General features: G+C 44.7%; 16 protein-coding genes across 16 annotated transcripts; 4 read left to right on the top strand and 12 right to left on the bottom strand.

Annotated features, from left to right (window-relative positions):
• Window positions 1–311: 311 nt before the first annotated feature.
• Window positions 312–2870, top strand: PSY2 (Psy2p; the record flags this gene model as incomplete). Its single annotated transcript, XM_022608536.1, has 1 exon — window positions 312–2870. The coding sequence occupies one exon, from the start codon at window positions 312–314 to the stop codon at window positions 2868–2870; it is 2559 nt and encodes an 852-aa protein (XP_022465023.1).
• Window positions 2871–3056: 186 nt separating this feature from the next.
• On the bottom strand, window positions 3057–3947 carry SPS19 (2,4-dienoyl-CoA reductase (NADPH); the record flags this gene model as incomplete). The annotated part of the gene is made up of 1 exon (XM_022608535.1): window positions 3057–3947. One exon carries the CDS (start codon window positions 3945–3947, stop codon window positions 3057–3059), a length of 891 nt encoding a protein of 296 aa, XP_022465022.1.
• Window positions 3948–4389: 442 nt separating this feature from the next.
• RTT106 (Rtt106p) lies at window positions 4390–5739 on the top strand (the record flags this gene model as incomplete). The annotated part of the gene is made up of 1 exon (XM_022608534.1): window positions 4390–5739. One exon carries the CDS (start codon window positions 4390–4392, stop codon window positions 5737–5739), a length of 1350 nt encoding a protein of 449 aa, XP_022465021.1.
• Window positions 5740–5859: 120 nt separating this feature from the next.
• On the bottom strand, window positions 5860–7146 carry RIO2 (protein kinase RIO2; the record flags this gene model as incomplete). The annotated part of the gene is made up of 1 exon (XM_022608533.1): window positions 5860–7146. The coding sequence occupies one exon, from the start codon at window positions 7144–7146 to the stop codon at window positions 5860–5862; it is 1287 nt and encodes a 428-aa protein (XP_022465020.1).
• Window positions 7147–7315: 169 nt separating this feature from the next.
• Window positions 7316–7807, bottom strand: KNAG0F01050 (uncharacterized protein; the record flags this gene model as incomplete). The annotated part of the gene is made up of 1 exon (XM_022608532.1): window positions 7316–7807. One exon carries the CDS (start codon window positions 7805–7807, stop codon window positions 7316–7318), a length of 492 nt encoding a protein of 163 aa, XP_022465019.1.
• An 858-nt stretch (window positions 7808–8665) lies between these two features.
• On the bottom strand, window positions 8666–10507 carry SSB2 (Hsp70 family ATPase SSB2; the record flags this gene model as incomplete). The annotated part of the gene is made up of 1 exon (XM_022608531.1): window positions 8666–10507. One exon carries the CDS (start codon window positions 10505–10507, stop codon window positions 8666–8668), a length of 1842 nt encoding a protein of 613 aa, XP_022465018.1.
• Window positions 10508–10835: 328 nt separating this feature from the next.
• MER1 (Mer1p) lies at window positions 10836–11756 on the bottom strand (the record flags this gene model as incomplete). Its single annotated transcript, XM_022608530.1, has 1 exon — window positions 10836–11756. One exon carries the CDS (start codon window positions 11754–11756, stop codon window positions 10836–10838), a length of 921 nt encoding a protein of 306 aa, XP_022465017.1.
• Window positions 11757–12634: 878 nt separating this feature from the next.
• Window positions 12635–12745, bottom strand: OST4 (olichyl-diphosphooligosaccharide--protein glycotransferase OST4; the record flags this gene model as incomplete). The annotated part of the gene is made up of 1 exon (XM_022608528.1): window positions 12635–12745. The coding sequence occupies one exon, from the start codon at window positions 12743–12745 to the stop codon at window positions 12635–12637; it is 111 nt and encodes a 36-aa protein (XP_022465016.1).
• Window positions 12746–13098: 353 nt separating this feature from the next.
• MRX7 (Mrx7p) lies at window positions 13099–13371 on the top strand (the record flags this gene model as incomplete). Its single annotated transcript, XM_022608527.1, has 1 exon — window positions 13099–13371. The coding sequence occupies one exon, from the start codon at window positions 13099–13101 to the stop codon at window positions 13369–13371; it is 273 nt and encodes a 90-aa protein (XP_022465015.1).
• Window positions 13372–13488: 117 nt separating this feature from the next.
• VID27 (Vid27p) lies at window positions 13489–15885 on the bottom strand (the record flags this gene model as incomplete). Its single annotated transcript, XM_022608526.1, has 1 exon — window positions 13489–15885. The coding sequence occupies one exon, from the start codon at window positions 15883–15885 to the stop codon at window positions 13489–13491; it is 2397 nt and encodes a 798-aa protein (XP_022465014.1).
• A 344-nt stretch (window positions 15886–16229) lies between these two features.
• RRG9 (mitochondrial ribosome assembly protein RRG9) lies at window positions 16230–16937 on the top strand (the record flags this gene model as incomplete). The annotated part of the gene is made up of 1 exon (XM_022608525.1): window positions 16230–16937. The coding sequence occupies one exon, from the start codon at window positions 16230–16232 to the stop codon at window positions 16935–16937; it is 708 nt and encodes a 235-aa protein (XP_022465013.1).
• Window positions 16938–17100: 163 nt separating this feature from the next.
• PEX17 (Pex17p) lies at window positions 17101–17712 on the bottom strand (the record flags this gene model as incomplete). Its single annotated transcript, XM_022608524.1, has 1 exon — window positions 17101–17712. One exon carries the CDS (start codon window positions 17710–17712, stop codon window positions 17101–17103), a length of 612 nt encoding a protein of 203 aa, XP_022465012.1.
• Window positions 17713–17973: 261 nt separating this feature from the next.
• KNAG0F00960 (LIM domain-binding protein) lies at window positions 17974–18900 on the bottom strand (the record flags this gene model as incomplete). Its single annotated transcript, XM_022608523.1, has 1 exon — window positions 17974–18900. One exon carries the CDS (start codon window positions 18898–18900, stop codon window positions 17974–17976), a length of 927 nt encoding a protein of 308 aa, XP_022465011.1.
• An 889-nt stretch (window positions 18901–19789) lies between these two features.
• Window positions 19790–22048, bottom strand: RAP1 (DNA-binding transcription factor RAP1; the record flags this gene model as incomplete). The annotated part of the gene is made up of 1 exon (XM_022608522.1): window positions 19790–22048. The coding sequence occupies one exon, from the start codon at window positions 22046–22048 to the stop codon at window positions 19790–19792; it is 2259 nt and encodes a 752-aa protein (XP_022465010.1).
• A 377-nt stretch (window positions 22049–22425) lies between these two features.
• On the bottom strand, window positions 22426–23391 carry PPN2 (putative serine/threonine-protein phosphatase; the record flags this gene model as incomplete). Its single annotated transcript, XM_022608521.1, has 1 exon — window positions 22426–23391. The coding sequence occupies one exon, from the start codon at window positions 23389–23391 to the stop codon at window positions 22426–22428; it is 966 nt and encodes a 321-aa protein (XP_022465009.1).
• Window positions 23392–23694: 303 nt separating this feature from the next.
• MGS1 (ssDNA-dependent ATPase MGS1) lies at window positions 23695–25464 on the bottom strand (the record flags this gene model as incomplete). Its single annotated transcript, XM_022608520.1, has 1 exon — window positions 23695–25464. The coding sequence occupies one exon, from the start codon at window positions 25462–25464 to the stop codon at window positions 23695–23697; it is 1770 nt and encodes a 589-aa protein (XP_022465008.1).
• Between the last annotated feature and the right edge of the window lie 218 nt (window positions 25465–25682).

Raw genomic sequence — 25682 nt, 5'->3', positions numbered from 1 at the left:
AAGCCAAACAAGACCCAAAACTGATGTGATCATCTCTACGTATCGTGTGTAACGCCTCAAAATTCGCGACTGGAAAATTTTTCTTATTGCAAGAAAAATACGTGAAGTTCGTGATTGTTTACTGTTGCAAGTGCATGAGGACATCACCTGTGGCACCCACGCCATCTCGAAGGGTTTTTGTGAGAGGGTGAGTGCGTCTACTGTGCTTACTGTGCTGTCTTTCCCCCTGTTATTGATTTGTTTTGACGGTTCTGCGTTTCTTTGCATTCGGGCTGTTTTCATAGACGTGTAAGAAGAGCAGAGCGGGTGGGATGTTTCCAGGAACCGCTGCTGAGACGCGAGAGGAGCGCGCTGGGATGAGACAGGGTGGTGGTGAAAACTCCGAGGCAGACGCGAAGGGCGCGTCGATTTGCTGCGATACAGAACCGAAGCGCGTTAAAGTGTATGTGCTGGAGAATAACGAGTGGAAAGATACGGGGACCGGGTTTTGTACTGGGGAGATCGAGGAGTTGCGAAAAGATGAGCCGTCTGGTGAAAGTGAAGCTGGTGAAGGGGAGTCTGGTAGTGGTGGTGAGCCCAGTGCAGAGACCGGAAAGTGTGCCTTTTTGGTGGTGAACAACGAGGAATGCCCAGCAGAGACGCTTTTGCGGTCGAAACTGGAGGGTAATATCGAATACCAGCGGCAGGAGGAGACACTCATTGTGTGGAAGGACGTCGATGGTCACGATATAGCGCTCAGCTTTGAGGAGAGTGTGGGGTGCGACACACTGTGCGGATTCATTGTGCAAGTGCAACGGCACGTCGCGAATAACATCTCGCTTGTCGCTGTGCGCGCGAGCAATAACGGTACTGGATCTGTTCATGAGATTATTGCAGGACCAGTGTCCCTACCCTCCGTCGAGAAGGAACAAGATACGGCAACACTCATGGAGTCCCTGAAAGCTTTGAACGAGAACACCGCATATGAGTACCTGAAAAACGAAACGATAGAGTTCTTGCTCCAATCTAGCTACATAGACCTGCTAATCAACTTGTTCAACAAAGCAGAGGAAAACAAGCAGTTGAAAGTGCTTCTCCTGTTGAGCAGCATAGTGAAAACACTCATCCTGTACAGCAATAGGGATATCTTAGAACTTATGGTCGATGATTCGCACGTGATGGGCATTATTGGGATACTAGAATACGACACGGAATTCCCCACAATGAAGGCAAACCACAGACATTACCTTATGACAAGCGGACCCATCTTTAAAGAGGTTTTGCCCCTGAAGAACGCAGAGTTGAAAGAACTCGTCAAGAAATGCTTCAGGCTGCAGTTCCTGAAAGACGTTGTACTCGTCAGATTCTTGGACGATCATAACCTCAACTTGATAATGGACATTCTACTGGACTTGGAAACCTGCATCATGTCGTTCCTCCAGAGAGACTCCTTTTTGGACCGAATAATGGCATTGTACAACCCAGAGAACGTCAAAGAGAACGCAGAATTGGATGATTTGGCAGAAAAGAAAAAAGATGGGATCAAACTGCTACACCAATGCGTACAGATGTCTAAAAATTTGGACCCAATGGAAAAGACGAATTTTTACAAGGCACTTGTGACTAAAGGTTTGTTTAACGTCCTCTACTACGCATTTAAAATGGAGACGGACAGCAACACACGGATCCTCGCGACAGACATGATTATAGCCATCATCGAACACGATCTTCTATTGATCCAAAACGTACAACACGAGAAACTGTCGCAAGAGGACGACGCTGTCGACATGAAAAATGACAAGCTTGCATCCTCGGGGAATTCCAGTGGGGAAGAAACGGAAGACATGAAATTGCTGGCCGTACTAACGACTATTCTGCTGACAGATAAATCTCCAGGGTTGAGGGGGCAAGTAGTCCAAGCACTCACCACGCTGCTTCACCCAGACGGATGTCTGGAAGGTGCTGAGCGAGGCTACGATAACAGTCATATGCTGAATAAGTTCAACTTTGGAATGGGACCAGACGACGATCCTGGATTTGCTACGCCAGCGGATTACAAATCTGACGTGACAAACCCAGATCTAACAGACCTTCAGTTGAAACGATATTTCTCCAATTTTTACGAACAAATCGCACCAATACTGTTCTCCCCACTCATAGATATGAAAAACGGTGCTACAACGACAACCGCAAACACAGATGAACAACTTTTGATACACCTTGTCAAAATGGTTTCATTTATCTGTACGGAACACAACAGAATGATGTCGAGGACTTTTATTCTCGAAAAAGGGATCCTGAAATCTGTAAGCAAACTGATGGAGATGAACCATATTCCACAGTTGCGACTCACGGCGCTGCGGACGTTCAAAAACATAATGTGCCTGAACGACAATTACTACCATCGATACATGATATCCAGCGACGTATACGACCCGATCTTCATTCTCCTGGAGGAAAACATAAAGAAAGATAATTTGACAGTATCCTGTATCCAGGATTTCTGCAAAATCATCTCCAATCATTGTATACCGACATTAGGGCTAGACAACAACTCTCCAAGCCCTATAAAAAGGTCTACAAATCAAATTAAGAAGTCAAATTTTGTCATCCTCAACAAGTACCTGGTAAACAGGTTTTTCAAAGTGTTTTCAGGGTACAAAGATGTGCTGTTTTTGAAAGATTTGTTAGACGTCGACGAACGACTCAGCAATTTAGAAAACAACAAAAACAGTTCGAACACAAACGGATTGCCGCCATTTAACGATGAAGAGGATACCGTAAATATGGAGGATATATCGATGGATTCGACAGATCATGAGGCAAATGCTGGTCAGAATAAAAGAAGGCGATCAGCAGAATACGATTCGTTCACGGCAGAAATGACGTAATATTCACACCATTCAACCTCTTCTAGTTCCAACAGGTTGGAACTAGAGCTCTCTCACCCAAACAGCATTAACATACATAAAGGTCATATTAATAATAGTAATAACAAAATGATGTATGTATACTTGTAACAGTTCATCTTGTTCAAAATTGGTACAATCCAATAGCAAAAGTGCAAAATAGAGAAGTTATAACTTGGCTTTGTCCTTGTATTTCTCCATGTTCTTTACAATTTGTCCCGGATACATCTTTTCCGCGAAAAGTGTACCTGTATGCCACATACCACCATCGACTACGATAATGTCCCCGTTGACGTAAGACGCAGCTGGAGAGAACAAAAATACAGTTGTCTCTGCAATATCTCTTTTAGTCCCAAGTCGTTGTAGTGGTATCTTTTCCGTCAGGTCCTTGACGTACTGAGGGTTAGATAATCTGCTAAACCCTTCTGTATCTCTGATGGCCCCCGGAGCAATGCAGTTCGATCTAACACCAAAGGGGCCCAATTCCACAGCAAGATTATTGGACAAGGCGTCAATCCCTGCCTTTGCAGCCCCGACTGGGCCTTGGAAGGGGACTCCATAGTAATGGAACGTAGCAGACACAAAGATGATGGCCCCCTTTGTCTTGAGCAAGTAAGGCAGAGTTGCCTTAGCCGTGTTGAAGGAACCTAGTAGATCAATACTCACGACAGATTTGAAGGCGTTGGGGCTCAAATTAGCGAAATCACAAATGAAATTCCCGGCTGCACCGGCAATAACATAGTCAATTCTCCCCCATTTGTCGACCGTTTCCTTTGCCGCATGTTCCAATTGGGAAAACTCTCTAACATCGATATTTGAAATCGCCAAACATACATCCTCGCGGTCGGGAACAAGCTCGCAAATCTCTTCCCTACATTTTTCCAGCTTGTCATTGTCCCTGCCCACAATAGCCGCCTTGCAACCCAGTAGAACCATAGCCTCCACTTGAACGCGGCATATTGTCCCGGAGCCACCGGTCACGAAGACAACTTTACCCTTAAACAGGTCGGGTTTCCAAGAACTTTCCTTGATAAAGGTCGAATCCAAAAAGTTGACCATTGTTGCAAATACTTTCCAAACAAGTTGTAACTGCTGGTAAAGTACTGAACGGGGGTGGGGTCCCTTGGTCAACGCAACACCCGTCCAGCCCTTTTATATCAAGTCCTGTCTCTGGAGAGGCAAGGTTCTGGGGTTACCTAATTCCACTCTGTAACCTGGTATGCTAGCGCCGTGCGGCTTTGGGGAAACAACGAGACCGAAAAATAAACTGGTGGTGAGAACTTTGAGTCTGTAACTGCTGTACTGGGGACTCCCACAGACTGTAGTTAGAGGGGATATGCATTCCAGAGACTGGGTATAACCTGCACAGTTTCGCACGAAATCTTTGATCGAAGGCTGCAAGAAACAAGAACTGGAATAATTGCAGTTTGCTTCAAAGCATCTAAATTTGGTTGATAGAGAAAGCAAAAGTCTCATTAGTTGTACAAGGACTGTCACGATCATGGGGTCATTTTTAGGTGAGTTGCCCGAGGCATTAAGTGCCAAAATCACGAAAATCACCACAGTGCTACCGGATTCTTTGTCGATATTTGAGGAGCTATACACGTTTGGTAAATCAAGAGGCGTCGTTGAGCAGGATCTTAAGAGACGGAAGCTGGATAACGGGAGTGGGGAAAATGGGGTGGCAGGTGCTGATGGTATACCAGACTCAGATGTTATCTTCCAACTCAACGACGTATCGGTACTCTCACCATTGAGGAAAAAACTGAATTTTGTCTTACACCTTTCCCAAAGAGATCGGAGGCCGAGTTTGTCCTTACGAAGGAACGATCTGGTTGAATTTTACATAGAGGGACTGGGGGGGGCCATTGAATTGGCCGTGTTTTTACCGGTCCCAGAAAAGTCCAATATTGTGTATCTTTTCATCAAGTATCGCAGTAGCGAGAAATCCAAGTACTCGGAGCCAATATTGCTTGCTCTCAACAAAGCTGCTGTATTACAACAGTTCCATGACTCCGCATTGCTGGAGCAATCTATTACGGACTTCAATAAGTGCGTAGAGTACATGAGAAAACAGGCTATTTTGACAGGTTTCAGAATTGCCGATCCGTTCAGCAACAACACAGCAACAGATCTGCATTCCTTCCACCTTGAGTGCCACAGAGGTACAAAAGAGGGCACTTTGTACTTCCTTCCAGATCTCGTCATATTTGGGTTCAAGAAACCGATTCTGTTATTTAATTCAAAGGACATTGAATCGATCACGTACTCCTCGATTACAAGATTGACGTTTGATATGACATTGATGACAAAGGAAGGTGGCAAGTACGAGTTTTCCATGATTGATCAAAGCGAATACGGGAAGATTGATGAATATGTCAAGAGAAAGCAAGTGGAGGATAAGTCTATGAGCGAAGAATTGAAATATAAGTCGAAGAAGAAAACAGCAACGGATGGAGATGGTACAGAAACACCTTCTGCTTTACGGGAAGCTGCAATCCAAATGGGCGAGGGAACCAATATAAATAATGTCCCCATTGACTCAGACGATGAAGAAGACGACGCCAACTTTGAAGGGGGAAGTGATTTGTCCGATGGTAGTGGCAGTGAAAGTGAAAGTGAAGGTGACAGTGAAGACAACGATAGCGAGGAAGAAGAGGAAGACAAAAACAACGGTATAGATTTAAAGGAGGAGGTTAAGCAGGAGCAACTACCACAAAGATTGAAAACCAGTGTTGTCAATAATCACAAAGATGTGCCGGCACCAAAACGTGAAGTGCCCCATTTTGTAGACATTCCGATAGAAGTAGACGATGATGACGATGAGGATAATTCCGGTGTCGAATATTAATTGTCACGTTGAACTAAAAAATGGAGCGCTGATTCCTAGTGAGATTGATATTTCAAGTGCACTCGTATTTCTAGACGACAATACGTACTTTAATAAAATACAAAAATATTATACAACTTCTTAATCATCTTCTAATATGTAGTTCCCTAAGCTGTCCATTTTGAGATTTCCTACACCTGTTGATAGCGCTTCGATGATTCTTTCATTCTCTTCTTCTTCGGCACCTTCGTCACTTTCCTCCTCAGAGTCTTCGTTGTCGTATTCTTCAGAGTCATAATACTCGTCAGCATCGCTATCATATCCTTCTGGTATTTCGGCGTCCTCTTCTTCGTCACTCGAGTGGTACTCGGCATCTCTCATACCTTGAACCGCATCTTCTAGATCTCTGTCGCCTGGATGTTTCTTAGTGTACCCGGATGCCTGTAGCAGTTCGTCCAAGTTATCCTGTCTCTTAACGTCTCTTTCAAAATCAGGGTACGGATATTTGTAGCCGTCGCCAAACCCATCAGTATCTAGTAAAGTTGAATCAGTCTTTGGCTCGTATTTCATTTTCTTTTTGAAGAAACGACGGATACAATCAACGTCTCTTTGGAAATAGAAAGATGCATCTTGGTGTTGAATAGAGATACACTGTGGAAAATCAATTACGATAAATCCAGTGTCATTGGGGTCACTCCCGTCAAGTTTATCCTTGATCATTATATTAAATTCGTTGAAGTCACAGTGGATAAGCCCACTGTTCCCAAGTTCTAAGATAAACTTCATCAGATCTGAGTACAGTTTGGGGACGTTTTGATGTTTCCGCAATCTGGTCATGGGGAATCCTTTGATCAATTCCATGATGATGATGTGACGAGAGTGATCAAAGGGTTCGGGAACTCTGAACCCCCTTGAGTGGAGCAAACTCATGAATTGGTATTCCTTGGCGGCAGCCAGTTTGGACAGAAACATCCAGTTTGCACCATTCTTTGAATTTTTCCGCAAGTAGTCTCTGTTGTTCCGCACCGTGTGGAAAGAGGTTCTCCCCAGCCTGTGAATTTTCATAACTTTTTCTACACCGTTCTTGTCACTTACTTTGTAAATGTCAGATTCCTTCCCGACACCGATGGTGTTCCCCACGGAGTATAAACTGTCCCTATTCAGCATGGTCTTCAGTGCCATATAGTCGATACCGTTGTATGTCAACCTGTACCCGTCATACTTCGCGTTCCTCAATTTCGAGACCAGCTTTAGCTTCGCCAGGTCACCAATCGACCTGTTCGTCCCAGACAGCGATCTCAAGCCGGACAGCTGGTGGATCAACGACGTTGGAACGACCTCGTGGTTTATAGACCCGCGTTCCACAGCGGAGAGGACTTGGAAGTCCTCATTCGTCAAGTACCGCATATGCGAGGTATCTAATTTCATGCTGCCTCACTCTCACTTGCAAAAAAGAAAAACCTAATTACTGTTCCGTACAAACAAGCCACCTTTTTGAGCTAACTGCACCTTCACAAGTCCTGCACGACAGACCCTCATCTCATCGCAACCTCGAGAAATTTTTCACGAATTTTAATGTATGAAAAAATTCTCGAAGTCATCGGATTATCTCATCATAAGGTACAATAATCACGTTTACAAAGTATATAGATATATATGAAGGGGGCTTACAGCTGTTGCAGTTACCAGTTGCGATCTCCGTAGTTGTCCTGGTTGTTAGAAGGGTTGCCGTAGTAGTTTTGTCCGCCATCACCGCCGAATTGACGGTCCGGCCCGTTGTTGTCGAAACGGTCGCCTTGGAACCCTGGTCCTCCCTCTGGCCTGCCGTAGTTATTGCCGTTGCCGAACCTATTGTACCCATCGTCTCTTCTGTTATCGAACTGTTCGTCCCTTCTATTGTAATTGTTGTTATCAAATTGCTCGTCCCTTCTATTGTAGTTACCGTTGCCAAACTGCTCATCTCTCCGGTTCTGATCTGGGTACGCAGGTCTATTATAACCTTGCTCATACTGGTTATACTGTGGTTGTTGTTGTTGGTGGTGGTGGTTATGGTGATGGTGCTCATTCCCAATCTTTTCAGAGACTTCATGGCCCACGATACTACCCCCTATGGCACCCAATATCCCCCAAGTGTGGATGTTTCTTGCTCAAATGCGAGCCTACATAGTACCCGCCAGCACCGCCCACCACGTCACCTACTATACCTCTACCTCGATCATTTCCCTCCCCGCGGAACTGCTCCTCGTTGTTGCGGTTGTAAGATTGGTTGTTCCCAAACCCGCGGTCATCAGACCCCTCATTATAGAAATCTTGTGCAGACATTGTAAACGCTTTGCTCAGTGTCTAACGGAGCCTCTAAGCTACATCTCAAGAAAGTGTACACACCGACCTCTACATCTTAAATACAAGACATGCCCTGCCCACAGCCCCTTCCCCCTTTCCGATCCATAACCCGTGTCCACTTTACACCCACATCTTTTACAGTCCTCGAAAGTCAAGCCACGTTATCCTCGAGGCGAAGAAGGACCAAGAGCGGCGTTATAATTAGAACGACCGCGAAATACGAGCCGGAGAATCCTGCTGCAAAGAAGAAACTACTGGGGGGTTACGCTGTGTCCAGTTCTATCGACTGTACTACGGAGACAAATTACGTTCTGGTCTTTGTAGAGATTCCAGTCTCTTAGTAAGGTCGATTGAAACAAGCTTGAAATCTGAGACATGGTACTGCTACATTGTATTTTTGCAATGTGATTAATCTAAGATACATAAAAGCTATAAAACTAAGACACGCCTTCGCGAGTTCTTCACCGGCAGAGAGAATCTATCATAACTTTCGAAAATTCCTAACTTATTTTTAATATGAACAAAGTTTAAACGATTCGTGTTGACATGATAATAAAAAAATGTAATATTTTAATCATAATGTGGTAACGAGGAATTTTTAAACTTAACGGGTGGCCATGGCCTTGGTCACAACTCTCTTCAAGCCGACTTCAGCCTTTCTCAAATCGTCGGTGGAGGCGTCTTCGACACTCAAAGCAGCCATGGCATCGGACAAAGCGGCTTCGATCTTGCTCTTGGCACCTCTCTTCATCTTGGCAGATAGGACTGGGTCAGTGACGTTTTGCTCGATGGAGGAAACGTAGGATTCCAATCTTTGTCTGGCTTCGTGCTTCTTGGCGAAGGCTTCGTCAGCGGCCTTGAACTCTTCAGCTTGGTTGACCATCTTCTCTATTTCGTCAGAGGACAATCTACCAACAGCGTTGGAGATGGTAATGTTGGCGGACTTACCAGTGGACTTTTCGACAGCAGTGACCTTCAAGATACCGTTGGCATCGACTTCGAAGATTGCTTCCAAGACTGGTTCACCAGCTGGCATCATTGGGATGTTCTTCAAGTCGAACTCACCAAGCAAAGTGTTCTCTTTACAGTTGACACGCTCACCTTGGTAAACTGGGAAAGTGACAGTGGTTTGGTTGTCACCGACGGTGGTGAAAGTTCTTCTCTTGATGGTTGGAACAGTGGTGTTTCTTGGCACAACAATACCGAAGATGTCACCTTGCATACCAACACCTAGGGACAATGGAGCAACATCTAGCAACAACAAGTCCTTGGTTTCGTCGGAAGTGGATTGACCAGTCAAGATAGCACCTTGAACGGCGGCACCGTAAGCAACGGCTTCATCTGGGTTAATGGATTTTTCCAATTGCTTACCGTCGAAGAAGTCAGACAATAGCTTTTGGACCTTTGGAATTCTGGTGGAACCACCGACCAAGACAACCTCGTCAATTTGAGACTTGGAAATCTTAGCGTCCTTCAAGACTTGTTCAACCGGTTCCAAAGTAGATTTGAACAAAGCAGCGTTCAAGTCTTCGAATCTGGCTCTAGTCAAAGAAGATTCAAAGTCTTCACCATCGAACAAAGAGTCGACCTCAACGGTGGTTTGAGTGACAGAAGACAAAGTTCTCTTCGCTCTTTCGGCGGCGGTTCTCAATCTTCTCAAAGCTCTGGCGTCACCGGAAATGTCGGAACCAGTCTTCTTCTTGAATTCGGTCTTGAAGTGCTCCAACAAGTTGGTGTCGAAATCTTGACCACCCAAATGGGTGTTACCGGAGGTGGACTTAACAGTGTAAACACCACCAGCAATATGCAATAGAGAGACATCGAAAGTACCACCACCCAAATCGAAAATCATGACGTGTCTTTCCTTGTCGGACTTACCAGCACCCAAACCGTAGGCAATAGCAGCGGCGGTAGGTTCGTTGATAATTCTCAAAACGTTCAAACCAGAAATGGCACCAGCATCCTTGGTAGCTTGTCTCTGGGCGTCGTTAAAGTAAGCTGGGACAGTGATGACAGCCTTTTCGACCTTCTTACCAATCTTGGCTTCGGCAATCTCCTTCATCTTACCCAAAACCATGGCGGAGACTTCCTGTGGGGAGAAAGTCTTGGTTTCACCCAAGTACTCAACTTCGATAACTGGGTTACCGTCAACGTTGATGACCTTGAATGGCCAGGTCTTCATGTCGGATTGGACAGACTCGTCGTCGAAGGCTCTACCGATCAAACGCTTGGCATCAAAGACAGTGTTCTTTGGGTTCAAAGCGGCTTGGTTCTTGGCGGCATCACCGATCAATCTCTCCTCTGGGGTGAAGGCAACGAAAGATGGGGTGACTCTGTTACCTTGCTCGTTGGCAATAATTTCAACAGAGGATTCGTAGGTAGCAACACAAGAGTATGTTGTACCCAAATCGATACCGATAGCACCTTGGAAAACACCTTCAGCCATTTTTAATTTTGGTAGTTGTGGAGTTGTAGTCTGGACGTGGTTCTTAAAAGGAAGCAACAGAAGTAAATGGAGTAAGAATCAAAAGGAATTCCACTGGTCAAAGTTTCCAACAGCGATGATGTCTTTATAAAACAAAGAAAGGAAGCAAGAAAGAAAAAAAAGAAAAAATTACACTAGAAAATTTTTTTAAGTTCGTCGGTTCCGTAGAAATTACGTTCGAAATAGATATTCCAAAAACCGTTTACTTTTTTCTTGGTTTTTACCTTTTACGGTAACGCGTCTGTTTTGTAGTCACGTGATGTGCATGCACACTCTTAGTGGGCGATGACTAGACCGGGCGGGATGAGGCTAGCAGTTCGAGCTCGATCATTGTGACGGCTTTTGTGACGTTGAAGTGTGTGCCTGTGATGCTGACCTGCTGCTTGTTGTGGGTGCTTTGGGACAGCTGGGCATTTGACAGCCGATGGGCCAGCGGGCACACTTTAATCGTGGCGCCCGAAGCGGCCCTGATCTCCTCGATCCGCTGTCCCTGCGGGCCTATCAGGTAGGTCACGCTGGGCTTAGTTAGTTGTAGTTCGACGGTCTCAATGCTGCTGACGAGCCGTCGGTATTCCAGTGGCATCAACCGGTCCGAACGGTCGATGCCGCATTTAACTGTTATCGGAGGGATAACAATATTTGGCGGAGTGGTGGTGATTGTGTTTGGTCTCTTGTAGTGCCCGTTCTTCCCACACCACAGTATCATATGCATGTGCTTCCTGAAATCGTCGATAAGCACTCGACGTGCATTGTTGAGCAACACTAAAGAGTAGCCGTCTGTGGAAATGTAACTGGTCGACCGAGTTGCAAAATCTGATTCGCGGACAGGGTTCTGTAACTTCAGCGTTAGAAACCCACACTCGGTAATCAACCCTAATAAGAGATCAGTATGGAGACAAGTTACCTCATATTCCATGTACCCAGTTCTTTCGATCCGATACATCAATTTGTAGAACCAATAGTACTGTGAGATGTATTCCTTGAGCTTCCAGCCATTGATAAGAAAACAGACTCTTTTCGGGCTTATTGTGCCAGCACTTTCAAGATTTTGTAGTACTGTCGCTTCTCTCAACTGCAAATGTTCCAATACGTTGAGAATGCTCTCTTTCGTTACCTGTTTGGTGTGAGCATCTTGTTTCTTTATGAGGGGCGTCTGTTCACGATTGGCGCAATCAAAAACGTTTGTATTCAGCGGCTGTAAAGGATTCATTGCATGTGGCTGACCAGTTCTCTTAACTGACTTGGTCCACAGTCTTGTAGATGACACAGTACTTTCCACTTTTATTCTTGAACGCGTTAAAGTGATTCCCTTTCAGTTTCAGCGGCTAAGTTTTTAAAGAAAAGGAAAACCGGCTGTATAGTGGAAAATGCTGTTACCAGAACGTTAAGAAGTGATACTTTGGTAGTTTTACAAGCTCTCCAGTTAGTTTGTCCTGGTGGAGAGTGTACTTGGGTCACCGTTGTTTGCAGGCGAATTTTCTCGACCCAGCTATGGTTTTGCGTCTATAATAATATGTAATTTATCATTCACTTCTTCCCCAACACAAATGCGTTGGTTTTATGGTGAGGGTTAGGGATGTCTGTAGTAAAGTATTTGTGTAATAAAATACAATCCTTCTGTTAACTGAAACTGTTGATCCCTATATACCTGTTTACAGACTTAATTTTACACCTTTCTTTGCATTCATCGCTCCGGTAAAGATACCGGTATTTCCCAAAAAATCTTGAGTAGTTTGACAACATGGAATAAGTATACATACCCTTCAACTGTGTGTTGTATACGCAATCAAGTTCGCAATGGCTCGTATGATCGGACTTGGGATACCGTTTCTTTCATATTTTTGTATTGGATGAAGCGTTATCTTGTTAATTTTTACCTTTTATTAAAAACGAGAATGTTCAAACTATAAAATAATCAATAAAAGCATGCATAAGGATTCCGTACAACCCTAGAAGGCCTACTCCATGTAACGTTAAAACGTAAAACTTTACAAACTATCAATGTATCACTATAGAAAACATATATAAGAGCCGTATTATATGTCCAATGCGAGGCAAAATTGCTGCAAGATATCTGTCTCACCCTTTTTACTTCAATTTATCGAACGTCGAACCAATGGCATGATATATCACAATCAGCGTAACCATGACAAGTCCTGAGAAAATGACCAGCGAGTTCAGTTGGGCGTCGTTAATCATATTGGCCAGTGACTTTCTGCGTGCTCCTTTCTGTAAGTGCTGTTAAATCCCACCCAAAAAAAGATGTACAATGCTGTCAATTTCTTCTGACAATCTTAATACGCCACTTCCTGTTGAGTATAATCTACCGTTAGCTTACTCACCACCTAGACAAAGAAATACACCCTCTTTTCCGAGAACCCTCTATGATACCACCGTCCGCAGTATCGTGTTTCTTCTTTTTGCTCTTTTTTTTTTATAATTTTTTGTTCAGTGTGTAGTCAGTTTCCAGTTTTAATGCCTGGGACAGTGTTAAAATTGAGAAAGGAATCCACCAAATAGTGTGTATTACAGTCCAGTTGTACTATAATTGTATGAGACGGGCTCCCAGAACATTACAGGAATGGTTGTATTTTAAGTTATTGGATAGCCCTGCCTTTCATCGGTTTGTTAGAAGGATATACAGAAGAGTTAATGGCATTAGGGATAATGCCACCATGGAGTTCGAAAAGCAAGAGTCCGACCTTCTTTATAGGCCAACTTCGTGGCATAAATTTAAGGCATTTCGATATCTATATTGGGATGAAATCAGAGCTACTTTCGGGTTCCCCAGAAGGTTTAATGCTAACCGGTTTAAAGGTAAATAGACACACCGGTTGTTCTTGTAGAAAAGAAGTTTTATTCTACTTAATACGCTGTTTATATAATATTACACACATTGTCTAAAGTACAGTCCTGAGGAAGACGCAAAAATCTCTCCTATACTACTCGTAAAAATCGTTGATATTGTTCTCCGGCATCAAAACCATTTTGCTTGGGTTTTTAAAGGATTTTATCTTTGACAAAGATACGTCGTCCTTCAACGCCACAATAATCTTCTTGTCGGTACCATATTCAAAATTATCCTCTACAACGTCACTACGGTAACGGTTCACCGTATATGGCTTTGCACTACCGGACAGGATTTTATCCAATGACCACGAAATTGCGAATGGACCAGTGGAGGTGACAATTGTTTGCTCCACTTGGCCAACACCTGCATTGAAATATGCCTTCGAAAATTTGATTGGTTTCTTGGTGTAAGTGACCATGTAGCTGGCATGCTCGGGACTGATTTTCAGGATGTACGTTTTGACATTTTCAGTCGAAGGGAAAGATTTCAAGAACCCAATGTTACCAGCGTTTTTCCCCGTTTTAACAGTCAAGTCCATAAGTAGCAGCGAGGAGTCACACGTTGCCAATAACCATCTACCATCACCCGAGGTGCAAATATGCCTAATTGGTTGGCCCAAAGATGGAATAGAAGTTTTAGCTCTAATTCCAAATCTGTCGTAAAGTCTGATATCACCCTTTTCAGAACCAACGGCAATGTACCCGCCCTCTGTGGTGCCTACAGAGCTAAACTTATTCCTGGAGGCGTATTCCTTAGACTGGTCCTGTACGATTTTGTTCTCATCGTTTATTCTAGGGTCGATCTTGAACAGAGCCTTATCTGAAATACCTAAGACCGTTTGTTCCGCGGTCAGTTGATCGTATTTCTTTGATGGCCCGTACTGGACTACGTTCTTATCACCAGTACCCCATTCTTCGATAACTTTCCCTCTTTCAATATCCAACTTATACAACCTGTTAAGGTTCTTGTCGTCTGAAAGAATAATGGATCTATCTTCCATGTACATCATTGGATTCTTTGGATCAATCTTCTTCCCATCGGCATTGGAAACGTTTTTAATAACAGACACAAATTCTAGTCCGGAATCATCGTCATCGTCAACTGTCTTGAATACACCAATTTTGTCGCCTCTTAAAATGTATGATCTGTTGTTTCGGTACGAAACGGTCAAAGATTTGTTACCTGAGCTTGATTTGGAGGACGGTGTCTCACCAAAGCTTTCCGAAGAGATTAGGACGGATCTCTTTTTATGACCTTTTTCTTCCTCCTCCTCCTCGCTGCTTTCTGTATCTTCATCTTCAGCAGATTCGCGACGAGCGTCATCGCCAAAACCTAGTATCTCATCAAGATCTTTTATCAGGTTTGTAGACTCAGCATTGACGATGTACTGTCTTTCCATCTCAGATACTTTCTCCCATGGTTCTCTATTCAAAAACATCCAAAGACAGCTGGTCCATTCCATCTTAAAAGACTTGTACTCACTCACAGAGAGAAACTTCAGCATGTAGGAAAGCGTGATATTTTCAAATGTGTAGTTGAATATAAAACCCAGCTTGTTGTCGTCCAGTGTAGGGTTGACATTGGGGCTCACATTGGTCCCAAGTCTAATTTCCTTCCCCTCCATGGACAGCCAATACTGATACTTACCCGTCTCAATAAGTGATACATTGATTGGTTGTTCCTGAAGTATGAATAATTCTTGTATTGGGTCAAATAAGTGCAAGTCTGCCTCTATTAAACACAGTTGTTTCCCCTGAGGGATGTTTTGCTCCCTTCCGAATGGTTTTTTTGCTTTCTTAGACTTTACTGCGTTTTCCTTGGCATCCACGAAATTATCATTACTGTCATCTTCATCATCCTCTTCGGCACTGTCGTCAACAACAAACAAATTCTGTAGTTTATTTGAAAGCTCCTCCGTACCATCATCTGTCATGGTGTTTACCAGAAGCTCAATATCCTTTATCTCATTGTCGGTAGCCAACTTTGCGGGCTTCTGGTTCAAAACTTCAAATAGACAACTGTACAGCACTTGTAAGAAATTATCCATATCCTTCAATGGGATCTCATTAGATAACACGAACTGTACCTTCTCGTCAGGCTCGTCCCCGGCAAGATTGTTCCAGGTGAGGGCAGCTTCCCCATTTTTGCTCCACGTCTTTTTAATGTTCAGCTTGGGCGATAGATGGAAAATCGAGTCCTCCTCCTTCTTCTTTGACTGGACCGAAAGAATGCTGATTGCATCATCCGAAAAGTCACTGTTGTCACCGACATCATTGCCGGCTTCAGCCTCATCGATCGCTTTCCTCACAACCAAATCGTACTGCAGACGTCCCCTCGACCAAATAAGCAACGCCGCATCGTTATGGATGCACTCCAACGAGGACTTGGGAGACTGTTCACCCCTCAACAAGTCGAACTCGCCCGATGGTAAAAAGCACAGCACGGACTCCTTCTTCCCTGAATCCATAAACTTCTTCAAAATATTCATCTTACGATCTACCCTGTATCCAACAACGTGTTGCTACAGGTATTATATCCTAACGGTACTATCTCCCCTTCCTAATGGACACCCTCTGCAGGAAAGAGGACAACGGTGCGAAGTTGCGAAGCTGACAGGGTCTTGTCCTTTGAAACATCGTCTTTCAATAAAGGGTTTCGTGGTTGGTGACATTTATTTTTTACAGTTCGATGCTGAACGTGAAGAATATTGTTCAGTGTCAATTCACAGCTGATGTGATCTTCACTTGAGTGCTGGGTTGTGTGTACCAGGTGTGCTTTTTACTTCTTTCTGGGTGGGGAAAATACGAGCAACAGTGTTCTGCTAGCTGTGGAATGAAGTTCCTATGGCGGGTTCCCGTGAGGCAGTTCCATTGCAGTACCTGGCTGCGCGATAACGTACCGTCCATAAAGCAAGCTCTGAAATTCGTCGATAAGTGTGCGAATGACAGGTCAAGGCGGGACGGAGCGCTGGAAAAGCTAGAGGAACTTGCTTCGGATATTCCTGACTGGCAAAGACAAAAGTTGGCGCTACAGAAAAAGTTTAACGGTGCCCAATGGAACCCTTCCAAAAAACTGTCACGAACTGAATTAAACAGTGTACGACTGCTTAAATCACAGTTCCCTGATATGACTGCTTCTGAGCTGGGCGCTCAGTTTAAAGTGTCACCAGAGGCAATCAGGAGGATTCTTAAGAGTAAATGGACTCCTATCGGTGATGAAGTCTCTGACCTCGATGCTCGATGGAAGAAAAGAGGCGAAAAAATCAAGAAATTATACGGGAGCCCAGATTGGAAGAAATTAGACTCACAGAGGGGGAAGGAACAGGATCTGGGTATAAGACAGAGACCTGTTGTAATGTTAAAATTCAATAGGGACGCTTCTATTACAGACTACGTAAAAAAAGGGAAGACACGGGCAAAGGGCCACAAACAGCAGCATCATTCAAAACGTGGGGAAACAACAAGCGAGAGCAAACAAGATAAGACTTCTAACTCGAAACTGAACCTCTTGTCACGATTGATCAGAAAACGTCATAGGTAAGCATGCGATATCTGTCACCATTGGCATAACAATCGTCCCTGTACATCCGCTGTATTACTTGTAAATATACGAAACAGCCTTTACATATACTGCACACAGATTTCCATCCGCCTAGTTTGGAGAAATGGTCAACTGCATAATCATAGCATATAATCATTTTCGTTTACGATATCTTACCATTGACGAACCAGCCCTTAATTTCTCTGATATTATCAGTGATGCGATCTGTTTTCTTCTTAATCTCTTTGGATTCGTCACAAAGGGATACCTGGTTTTTTACAGACTTGATCTCAAATTGAAGTTGTTCCCTTGGTGGGGAACGTTCCCCCATTCTTGCATTATACTGACTTACATCAAAACTGATGTGCTTCAATTTCATGTTGGCCAAATTCCAGTAGTCCTTCTTCACTGCCTCACTGAGACTCGCTTCAAACATGTCACCACCAAGATTCTGCTCGCTGTCAGAAGTAGACGAGGTTTGTGTACATCTTTCTACCGTGGCCCCGTTGTCGTTAAATCCAAAAACCGAAACGTTAGTAGTTTTGAGTTTGCTACACAGATAAGATACTGCTCTCCTCAGTCTCAGTAGTGCAGTAACGTTCAGCTCCCGCCTTTGGTCGATCTGTCGCGAAATACAAGGTTGTATTATGGCAATGAGCAGCAGGTACAATACCGATGACACCATTCCAGCGTTGTAGCACAGTTTTGTTATGAGTCCGACCAGCGGATCCCTGCTTGCACTGGTCTTGACAATGCGACTAGCATCTGGCCACATTGTACCTATCCCTTGCATGTGTGCTGAATGCGTTGTGTTCTGTTCTTCTCGAACAGGGGACGTCCTTTACACCTGGCACTGTCCATTTTTTTCAAGAAGTAATTGACAGTAGTTTCTCTGTCATCTTTATACATAACAAAAAGTACAACAATAAAAGAACATACAAAAGTTGGTACCGTAAACGACAAAGCCATCTGCTACATCTATAATAGTTATATCATATTGTGCTTACCGTCATATGCTGGATAAGAGCCTAAAGATTCAACGTTCATTATTATTATTGTGTTCGGTGTTTTCCTTTTGGCGATACTTCTGAACAAACTTTTGCATCGCCTCCACAGGACTGACAATATTGTTTTCCCTTTGAAACATCTTCAAGTATTTCAAGTTTGACATAACTTCGTTCAACTGAATGGAACGAACTATATTGTTATCGATTCCCAATGAGGAGATATTCTGAAACGCATCGAAACGTGACTTTAAGAACAGCAATGCATCTCTATTTACAAGCATTGAATTTTTGGAGTCTTGTCCATCCAACTGGGCTACTTCTGGGTTCTCCAATTTTTTGAGCAGTTCGTTTGAATTATTCTTCTTATGCAACAGGTTTTCCAAAGCACCCCATTCCAATCCAAGTTTGAAGTTAGAGATGGCAATATTAACCCAAGTAATCTTGAACTGGAAATCTAGAGTCCCATTGAAATGTGAAAAGTACCGCATGTAACTGCCATCCGCATACAAAAGCTTCAATCTACAACCGGGACAGTTGAAGTATATAGAGTTTGAGTTCAACGTTTCAGTGATCAGACCGTACACTATTATGCTAATTTTTATTACACCGTGCTTTTGGATTGTACTACAAAGTATGCTCAAAAGGTACGACAGTAAGTTGTAACGTTTCGGCACCGGGGTTACTTTTGAAACTATAATTAAAAACGCATCAACGACAAACATGTCCTTCAAGAACGTCTGCCAATGAGTCCATGTGGCGTTGTCAATTGTGGATGTTTGGAACACATCGATGATGTCATATAATTTCATTTTGGCCATGTTGGCATAGAACGCTTTCATTTCTGGCGACATATTGGCCGCATTGCCCGATTCCTGTGGCATACTTGGATAGACCTCTGGATTTCCATTCTTTTTCGCCTGTTTCCCCTCTATCGTATCCTCATTCAACGCATCCATTTGCAAACGGTTTACTGAGGAGGCTCGAAACAGGCGACCAAAGCAACAAGTAGTGGATTGGGGAAAAAGCTATTCAAACCTGGCTTCCGCCGCCCAGAACTGTTATCAACCGTGCCACTAATTATAATATGCACGGACACCTAGATACATATATACACACAAGTATGACTACCCACACGCGTACATATACCCGCATATGTATATATATATATATGCGAGGGTACGCTCCACGGAACGAGCCTGCGACAGCAGTAATGGGCCAGGAAGGGATTGGCACAGTCGTTGTGTGCAATGTCGCGATTTTTCGAGCTGGATCCAGCACTATTTTTCAAAGGATTTACCTTCAAGTTTTGGAAATACGAACGTCTAAAATTTCCCATCCCAGCCTCCTATACGCATGAGGATGCATCACTGTTTACAAATCTCAATTGTCTTTGCGCTCCATTGTTCTCTGTGCGAAATAAACGGTACCGGTAACAGCGGCTGGGACATCTGTTGTTGAGGAACTTGCAACTATTATCGTACAGGATTCTAGCCTACGTTTATTCCTAGGAAACAATTTTTCAAACGGTACTCCGAAAAGAAACCTTTGTGCTAAAACTATACTTTCAGTAATAAGATCGGGAGAATTAGAGTAAAATACATTTCCTCGCACTGTCTGTATCTATCAGTTTATATATATATATTATTATTCACCTTTTACAGTTCAGGCGTGAGTACCCCATTGCTTTCAACAGGTCAAGAGTAACAAAGGGAAACACAAAGTATGGTAACTGTTACAAATATATATTATTGTATACATAATACACGAAATCCATTTGTTTGAAATTACTACTCCTCAAACAAAAATGAATTAGCAAACGACACAAACAAAAACAACAATATAATACTAAATCAAATCCTTTTCGATGAATTTTCTCCTCATTTCAATCCTCCCGGTCCCGTGCTTCCTGATCAATTCTTTGAGGGTCTCCTCATTTCCAGAACGCAACCCGAGATCGTCCTCACGCGTCCATATACCGGGGACATCTTGTGGTGGGTTCGAGTTGTTCTTGAACATGGTCAAAAAGTACCTGGGGATGAGCATCAAATCACCACTCAAGTAAGTAAGCACCGAGGTGCTGAAAGTCTTCCGGATACCCGCTTCGTCACAAAGACTCTGCACCAGTTTCTCAGCCTGGGTGGGCTCATAATCTCTCGAGATAATGTCGTCCACTTTCTGCATGAACTCACGGACACTACCCAACTCAAAAAATTTAGGAAGGAAGAGATCTGCAGTGGCAATCTTAGGTGGGAATGGGATGAGGTCTGGATCTATAGTGTCGTAAGCCTCCTCCTCGTTGCTAAAGTCCATACGGATAGATTCTGCAATATCAGGTGGGTACTCGAATGGCATGTTACTATCAAGCTTGGACAAGTCGTGCTGTAGGTTGGTCACGTACTTCAAGGTTTCCTCGTCCAAGAACAAACTTTCTGGAACAGCGTTAACCTGTTTGGTAGCATTTTCGGTTCCTGGAGTAGTTGCATCAGCTGCAGTGGCAGCGTTGCCCTCGTCTGCACCTGATTGGTCCAATTGCTGGTACGAGACAGCGCCGTAGTTTCTCGCCTTCTTTACCGAGGAGTTGTAATTCCCAGGAGTTGGGACACCAGGCCTTTTCGGCCTATTGGTCATGTTTTTCATCGGCTCTGGCTCCGAATTCTGCGCCTTCTGCTCCTCGTAGTAAGATATGTACGTGTCAACGCCGTACTGAAGCAGAAACTTCCTGAATCTGTCCCTCCACGCGTTTTCTGTATGGCTTGGATGTTCCTTTGAGAAATTCTTGAAAAACTCTCTTGCTATTGGGCCTCGGCGACCATTAACACGGTAAGTCTCAAAAGTGGGCTCCTGCCCAGGCACATAGTTAGGGTCCATTGTCATAGACCTTTTCGCGATGGCAGTTGGTGTGTCCTTCGATGATATCAGCGAGGCACCACTAATCGGGTCTATCTGATACAGATCACGATAGAACTGCTGTTTCACGGCAATAGCCAAGTCGTAATCCTCCTCGGCTACAAATTTTTTCTTGATAGCTGGGGGCAACACTTTTGTCTTGATCAGGTTACCACGCTCGTCTCTCAACAACTTCCCGTATTTGTCCACCTCGTAGACAAAATCCAGTCGTTTGGACAAGTAGACACGGAACCTGTGTCTTATCGAGTTACCAGTGTGGTTGGGGACGTAGTGTGATATTTCATCGTACAGTGTATGTGTAGTACGTCTTGTTGGGTTTTTGCGCACTACATCCAAAATAAACTCGTCCTCGTCTTCTGTGAACGAGGCCTTGTTATGCGCGTGCGCCTGTGGGTTTGCCATGTTAGCTCTTCTTGGAACAGATCTGGTTTTGTTCTCAGATTTTGCGCCTCCCTTCTTCCCTTCTTCTGCGGCCACCCCAGAGTTTGCACGACCACCAGCGGTAGCTTCAGCAGACTGAGCACCAGGGATATACTCTGAGGCGTGCTCTTGCAGCAGTTTCAATTGCCGCGCTCTGTCGCTTTCATCCGAGTTATCGTCTTCGTTATCTGTATCGTTGAAATTTGGAAACAGACCGCCGTCCGAATCCTCTTTGGGTGTCCCTCTACTCCCTGGACCTTGTTCCTTTTCCTCCGCTGCTGCCGAGTCCCGCAACTGCGTGTCAATTGCGGACCCGTACTCGTCGAAGGGCACGATGTACCTATTGTAACTGAGCAAAGTGTTGCTCTTCGCACACGCCTTCAAGTATGTCGGGGTCACTGTTATCCGATTGGTGTAGTTGTAAGGTGAAATGACCAGTGCTTTACCGTCCTGGTCGGTACTATCGGGCACCTCATCGATCAATTCACCACCGTACGTGGTCACCAGTGCGGCCAGACGGTCAGCGTCGTTCACGTTATCGTGTGCGGTATCTTCCCTATTGATGAAAAATCTCATACCGGTCCAAAACTTGTTTTTTGTTTTGTCCTCAGCAGCAGCAGCAGTACCTTTAGCGTGGTTCCTGGCATTATTCGCACCCGAACGTGGCACAGTACCAGTTGGGGGACTACTCCCCACGGGATCACTAGCAGCCTCGTTATCCAGCGCGTCAACAAACTGTTCAGGCGCAGTGTCAAAATCTTCCACCTGTTGGGACATCTTCAATATTCAACTCTCCGTGGTATACAATCTCAATTGGCAAAACACCCAAGCCCCTGTTTATAAATTTCTGAATTCTGTATCTTACCTTCTATAGCAAAACACTCTGCGCGATGCCTCTCTTTACACAAGGTTACCCAATCTCAGAAACGCGACAACTAACTTCGCAAAATATCTCCGGCCTGGCACACAACACACAAACCCAGAGCTTTCCAACTCCCTCATGAGTCCCTCGTAAACATCAAACCTCTGGGTGTTCTGTTGTTTCAGAAACGAAAAGTTTTCAACAGAAATGTTTTGCAATTTTACCCGACTCGGTAAAGTGTTACCCGAAGAAGTAAAGAGCACGTGATATGGTACCACTATGATGAAGGATATCAGCAGTGGACCTGTAGCAGTTGGGCCGTGTACTCGTGGTCTCCAGTGTTGTAGGAGTACTCTAGAGCACTCAATTGCCCGCCACGGGCACACCCAGAGTCGAGTCCCTTGGTGTGCTTGCGCAGGTTGAGTCCGCGGCTTGCGTCGTGCCCGTAGAGCACCGTGACGGGGGACCGCGTGCCCTCCCACAATTTGTACCACCTCTTCGCGTGCGGTAGGGAGCTCTGTTTCCGTGCCGTTTGCGTCTTGTTCTTGCCGTTGACGTACTTCATGTTCACGAGAGATGCTACGCTTGATAGGGCGTGCTCATCATCGGAAAAGTCGCCAGGGATCATCCCCGCATGCACACCGTACAGAGTCGAGCCAGTCAGTGTAAGGTCGAACTTTGCAGCGATCGTACAGTGTTCTGCAAGACGGGACAACCGTGGGTACCCGAGCTCGGATACCATAGCGCGGTGTTTCCCCTTAGGTTCGAAGATCAGTTCGTGTGCGCTGTCCCGCATGGCACTTGAGACGGTCTTGTTGTGCGAGAACACGAGCGGGTTCCGCATGCGGAACCGGTAGAAAGGATTCACAGCAGATAGCAACACGGTGATTTCAGTGTTGCCCAGAAGACACGCAATCTTGTCTTTGTGGGAGAGTATGTAGTCTGCGACCTCTTTGGATTGTGGGCCCTTCATCAAGAAGTCCCCCAGCAGAACAATCTTTGTGTGCTCGTCCACAGCATCTATGCCACCATACTGGGTGTCGATCAGTTGCAACAATGCATCGTACCTGCCGTGGACGTCACCAACAAACAGCAGCTTTTCTCGAGGGTCTGTCAGGCGCTGTACAGATGAAATAATACGTATCACAGGCAATGGAGATACAGCATTAGCACCTGGTGGTAACACCGTGTAGAACACAACCACAAAGACACTCACCAACGCAACAACCGCGATGCTCATCCGGTACCCCCAATTCATATTCACCCCGCAGTTACTTAATACCAACGAGCAAAGCACAAATATTTGTCGACCCTGACACACAAACAGGGTAAAGATACGACAACTGACAGCTACTCTAAGCGATTACACAGATTGTAACATCTCCCAATAGTGCGATGTCTATAAAGTACTCAGATACACTCGCTTATATAAAACCGTTCTATTCGAGAAGCCATCTTTTCACCATTTTCCCTCATTGTTCCCGAAACAATGAGCTGATGCCGTGATTTCCAAGAACAGGAATGCAACGTGAAAGGAAACGTATGCCCTGATGCCACTGTATCATTTGTCCTGCAGCTCCAGATCCGGGTCCATCTTCGACCCGAGATGCTTACCCGTGAGAAACTTCAGAGTGGTCTTGTCCTCGCATTGGTCTAGAATCTCTTGTGGGAAATACATCTGCGCTACTTTACCGTCTTTGTAGTCAGGGTTGTACTTGTACCCCTTTGAATACCCAATATCCTCCATCAGTTTTGTTGGTGCGTTACGAATATGCATTGGGATCTCGCTGCTGCACATGGAGTACTTGTTTTCGTCGAGCATGCTCTTCAGCTTGTTCCACGCCCTGTAAATCTCTACAGACTTCGGCGCCCTGGCCAACGAGACACAACACTGCACGAGAGCCATGTCAGCCTCCGGTAACCCAACTTTCATCACCGCGTCGTGCGCAGCAATCGCCAGAGGCAGCATTGTGTTATCACGAATTCCGATGTCCTCGCTTGCAATGCGAATCATCCGTCGCGCAATGTACAGCGGATCCTCACCACCTTTTAGCATCCGGCCGAGATAGTACAGGGCTGCATTTTCGTCACTGCCCCTCACAGACTTGTGGAACGCCGAGATCGTATCGTAATGATTATCGCCCTTCGGATCGTAGTAGCTGTTTAGTCCGTTGCTGCTGTTGTTCTTTATAATGTTGCGGACCTCTTCTGTTGACAACGTGAAATCCTCGTCATCGCCCTTTTTGCTCCTTCTAGAGGAGATCTCTACCATCTCCAAGAGGTTCAGCGCCCGCCTCGTATCTCCGATGCACACATCTTCAATGTATTCTATGGCGTCCTTTGCCAATTTCAAAGGTCGAGAGCAATGCCATATAAACGTCCGGAGTTTATTCAACAACGCTATAGCTCTATTCAGTACAAGTCCCAACTCCGAAGAGCTAAGCTTCTCAAGCACAAATACATGGCATCGACTTATCAACGCATTGTTCAATTGGAAACTTGGATTTTCTGTGGTTGCGCCGATCAAAACTATATCACCGTTCTCTACGTGCGGCAGCAACAGGTCCTGTTGCGGTTTGTTGAATCTGTGAATCTCATCAATGAAGAGAATGACTCTTCTTTTCGTCAAACGGTACTCCGCCTTGGCCTTTTCAAACACGGCCTTGAGTTCTTGCGTATTGGATTTCGTAGCGCTTGTTTCAATCATCAAATACTTCCCATCAACGGATTTTGTAAGAAGACGTGCCAAAGACGTTTTACCCACACCAGGTGGGCCCCACAGAATCATAGAAGGTATTTGGTCCAATTGGATGTATTTGTAAAGAGTACCAGTGGTAGAGGACAGGATATGTTGCTGACCTACATAATCTTGCAGCGTTTTGGGACGCAGTTTCTCGGAGAGGGGCAAACTGCTAATCCTTTGTAAATATCGAAGGCTGTTCGTATCATTGTTATCAACTCGTACCTTATCCTTTGGCTTTTGCACGTCGGAATCCTCGATTTTAACAAGGGAAATAGCTCCAGTGGTCGCCAAACTTTGCCCCTCGTCCTGCTCCTCTTCCCCATCATCGTCTAATTTAATAACTGACTGGCTGGAGTCTGGTTTCCTTCTCTTCATCGGTGGCTGACTGCCGCTCAAAATGTCTGTGATGGAAGTCTTATCGTTTCGAGAACCAGCACTATCAGCTAACCCAGATTTGAGTGACGATCTATGCATGTGTATATCGACATGTGCATTAATCCTCGAATACGGTACCTGTTTCTTACAAACGGGACATGACACCTGCTGTTCTATCTTGGTGATCTTCGCGTTCTGTTTACCTTTCTGCATCACAGATATGGCTTGGTTGAAGGGTCTGTCTTGTTGAGATGAGATGATGTTAATGCATCATTTAATATAGCGTTCTTTTTAACGCGTTGTACGTAATTATATGATGATTTGGATGCAAACTAGTCACACGAAACCGGGTCCGAGACCAGCATGCGCATACAGTTATTCATTGACTACATGACGCGTTCTACTTTCTTTTTGGCTTGTAAGTTGTGTTC

The sequence above is a fragment of the Huiozyma naganishii genome, chromosome 6 (assembly GCF_000348985.1).
Source record: "Huiozyma naganishii CBS 8797 chromosome 6, complete genome".
In the NCBI taxonomy this organism is placed as follows: domain Eukaryota; kingdom Fungi; phylum Ascomycota; class Saccharomycetes; order Saccharomycetales; family Saccharomycetaceae; genus Huiozyma; species Huiozyma naganishii.
The sequence above is the reverse complement of the archived record's forward strand: the minus strand, read 5'-3'. Positions and strand labels throughout refer to the sequence as shown.